Genomic DNA, 3,536 nt, shown 5'->3' on the forward strand with positions numbered 1-3,536 from the left:
GTGTTTTCCCTGAAATTTATTTTTAAGTGGCAGTTCACAATTTTCCCTTTTCTTGAAACAGGTAAAGTAGTAGAGTTTTACCTTAAATGAGATTATAGTGTGTGTTTCACAATTTATTCTCACTTTGGATTCCATCTTTGCCCACCTTTAATCTTTAAGCTACCAGCCCACTCCCAAAATCTTGAGGCGTTCCTCCGCTTCTGTTTGAATGTGGAAAATCCTATTATTTACAAGGGATATTGTCTGTTATTGGGAACTTGTTATAGATTGCCTCTGCATAGGAATGATGAAGATTTTTCAATGATGATGAAAGCTATATTAAAATGTAACACAAGTGTGCTCACCTACTGTGCACATGCTGTCATGAGGTTAAGGATTACATCTTGATTGTTAAAAAGGTATTACATTTTGAGTTTATTTGATATAGAATTATACAGTTCTTTATTGTGTTGATGGCGCATTGCTTGGTGCACACATTTTTTTGTACACTTTCCTTGATATATATTTAGAAATTGGTCTTTATACAATCCCACTCATGGTCTCATATCTATTTTCAGTCATGAGCAAGGGTCAGTCTCCATATTTAATTCATATTCATGAGAAAGGGTCTTTGGGGCATCCCCAAATATAAACAATAATACTTAATAATAATAATAATAATAATAATAATATTATTATTGTTAGAGTAAATACTTTTTGTTGTTTACTATTAATATATATTTTTATTAAGGTTAGCTATGTTGCTGTGTATGTGTATATGTAAAAATTGTATTGAAGACATTCCTTATTTATTTATTTATTTTTCTGCAGGTCCAAACGTGCAAACCGTTGCCACTGCCGTGGAGCACATTTACCCATTTGTGTTTGAAAGCAGGAAAGAGATTTTGTAAATAACCACTCCATGGACACCATCCCTTTTAACCACTTCATTAACTGAGGTTTTAAGCCCAGGCACCTTTTAAAATAATACCGGACCAATTGAGGGCAACACTTCCTTTACCTTGTTGTCCGTCGCAGTGTTGCCACTTTGTGGATTCAGAGACATTTACGTGTTTTTAAGAAAGGACTGTTCACAAGATGTGGACCTGCTGCTTTTAATCATCCGTGCTATTTATTTGTGAAGTAATTCCCATGCATTCAAATGGAGCATTCTGTAAAGACATGCACTAATGCAAAGCATTTTTTTGAGCTTGTGATTTATTTATAGTATTTTACATTTTTTCCCCCTTATGGGCACCAAAGAAAATGTAAAAGTTTTCTTCTCACTCATTGAATGTGTGTTTTTATAAAAGTTCCATTGTCATAGCACATATACTTTTTTTTTCTCTCTGTGTAAATATTTTTTAATTAAATGACTTTGCTTAAACTTTTCTTTCTTTTATCGTTTCTATCAATCACTTGCAGATAGGATCTATGTTATATTCATCACAAATATTTTATTGCAAATGGTTATTGTACTAAACTGTTAAAGGTAAATACTGAAGGTGCTGCTCCAAACTGCACTTGGACTTCAAATGGCAACAGGTGCAGGATTCAGGGATTTTTAAATACCTAACCATGGATCAGCGAATGGCAGGAGGGGTGTCCTCTGTCCAAAGGATGAGAGGCAATAGTCTGATGGCGAAGTGTGGTGTGCCTTGGGTACTGTATTGTTTTTTAAACAGTTCAGGAGTGTGGTTCCTTTTACATACAAAATTTCATACAAGGGCATGCTCCTAGTAACAGTACCTTCTTTTTCAGGCCGACTGCTATGTAATAAGCAATACCTTTGTCAGCCTGGTATGTGCAGGAGGGTTGGCTATTGAGCCGCATGAGCATTGCCTAATGGTTCTTGAGAGATTGTTTCCACTTGGTACAATAGGGTGCCATTCATTTAAAAAAAAAACAACATATGTATGCTACATTTCTGTGTGATGTGCTGTTGTTTGGCTGCCCATTAAAATGAATGGACTGCCAAATGGAGTTTAAGATAATGCTTGTGCCTTTAAAAAGAAAACACACACACACACCCATATTAAGAGCAGACTCTAAGGGTGCCATGGTAAATTAATGGCATCACACAGCGGATTTGCTTTACTGTGAATTGTAGGGGATTTCTTCTAAGAAACTTTGATAGCAGTGAATACACATGCTTGAGATCTACCAAGAAGCTATTGTAAATTTTTACACAGATCTTACAACATTGTATGCAGTACAAAACATTGTGTCTGCTGCAAACTTGACAGCCAGTCTATTATCTGGCACTCTAGGGGGGATTTGTTATTTAAACACCCCTTTTCCAACCTTCCCAATTGTATAACTATATAGTATATTTATGGAAGTTAAGTTGTGGATTAGTTCTACCCCACAAAGTTCAAGGTCCTGTTGAATAAGGTAAAACCCTTTCCAATATGTTTATAGAGTCATCCCTGTTACCAGCCAGTATGCAAGAGAAAATGGTGCTGGGGGACCACTGTACCCATGTTAGATTATGGACAACAATTAGCTAGCATTTGTATGTGTAGCTGTAGTCTTTGGATGTTTTGTTTTGTTTTTTTTAAAGCTTGATCTCCCTGCAAGAGGTCAGGTTAATTGGCAATCCTGGAAATATTGTTTGTTTCTCAGCAATGAGATGAATGGGATTATATAGCCGCAGTTGACGGAGTCTCACAAGAATCTGGTGTTCCGACAGAATAAAAATGAGAAGCCTGTGAAGGTGTTGGAGGTCCAGAAGGAAAAGAAAAAAAGCCTCCAGTTGGAGTATATGGGGAAGAAGAATCAGAATCTGGGAATAACATTGCAACAGGAAGACAGCTGACTGTACAGGGTTTTTCACCCAAAAGGACTTATTTGTTATTAAACAGGATTTATATAGCAAAAACATTATACACAGTGCTGTACAATAAATAGGGGTTGCAAATGACAGACAGATACAGACAGTGACGCAGGAGGAGGAGAGGACCCTGCCCTGAAGAGCTTAGACATATGGCAGGGTGGAAAGTAGTCAGGGTTTTAAGAGACAGAAGAAGGCTGGCAAGTTTGATATGTTGACATACATTTTGGATACATTTTTTACATGTTTAGAACTGCTGTAGATTTATTCTGAGTGGCCATCTGACAGCTTAAATTCAAGTAAAGGTACATGTGGACAATACATTTATATTTTTAACCACTTTAAAAAAATGGTTTGTACATTAGCACTAAAGTGTGTTCCATACCAAATAATTCTACTTACCTCTCAGTCCCCCCCCCCTCTTTTTTAAGCTCTGTCTACCCCTCTTCCACTCTTTATTTATTCCTCCAATTTTCTCCTTTGCTTCTCTGACCCCTCCCCTATCCATTTTTTTTTCCAACCCCCCTCTCTATTTTCTCCGTTCTTCCCCTTTCATTTTTTCCCTCAGTTTTCATCATCTGTCCTTCATCCTCCACCTCTCCTCCTCATCCTTCATTTTTACCTCTCTAAACCCCTCCAACCTTCTTCCCCTAACCAATGCTTCCCCTCCTTGCTCTTCCACATTCCTTCCTCTGCCTTTTTTCTTTCTACTTCCCTTCCTCCT

At 37.2% G+C, this 3,536-nt stretch overlaps 1 protein-coding gene across 1 annotated transcript in view; it reads left to right on the forward strand.

Moving 5' to 3' along the window:
* The window catches only part of TBPL1 (TATA-box binding protein like 1), a 10,086-nt gene extending 9,132 nt beyond the window's left edge, over nucleotides 1-954 (forward strand). The window contains exon 7 of the mRNA XM_072408922.1: nucleotides 811-954. Within this exon, the coding sequence (XP_072265023.1) occupies nucleotides 811-890 (80 nt within the window). The 3' untranslated portion in view covers nucleotides 891-954. The remainder of the gene's footprint in view (nucleotides 1-810) is intronic.
* The last annotated feature ends 2,582 nt before the right edge of the window (nucleotides 955-3,536 follow it).

The sequence above is a fragment of the Pyxicephalus adspersus genome, chromosome 4, assembly GCF_032062135.1.
Source record: "Pyxicephalus adspersus chromosome 4, UCB_Pads_2.0, whole genome shotgun sequence".
Classification (NCBI taxonomy): domain Eukaryota; kingdom Metazoa; phylum Chordata; class Amphibia; order Anura; family Pyxicephalidae; genus Pyxicephalus; species Pyxicephalus adspersus.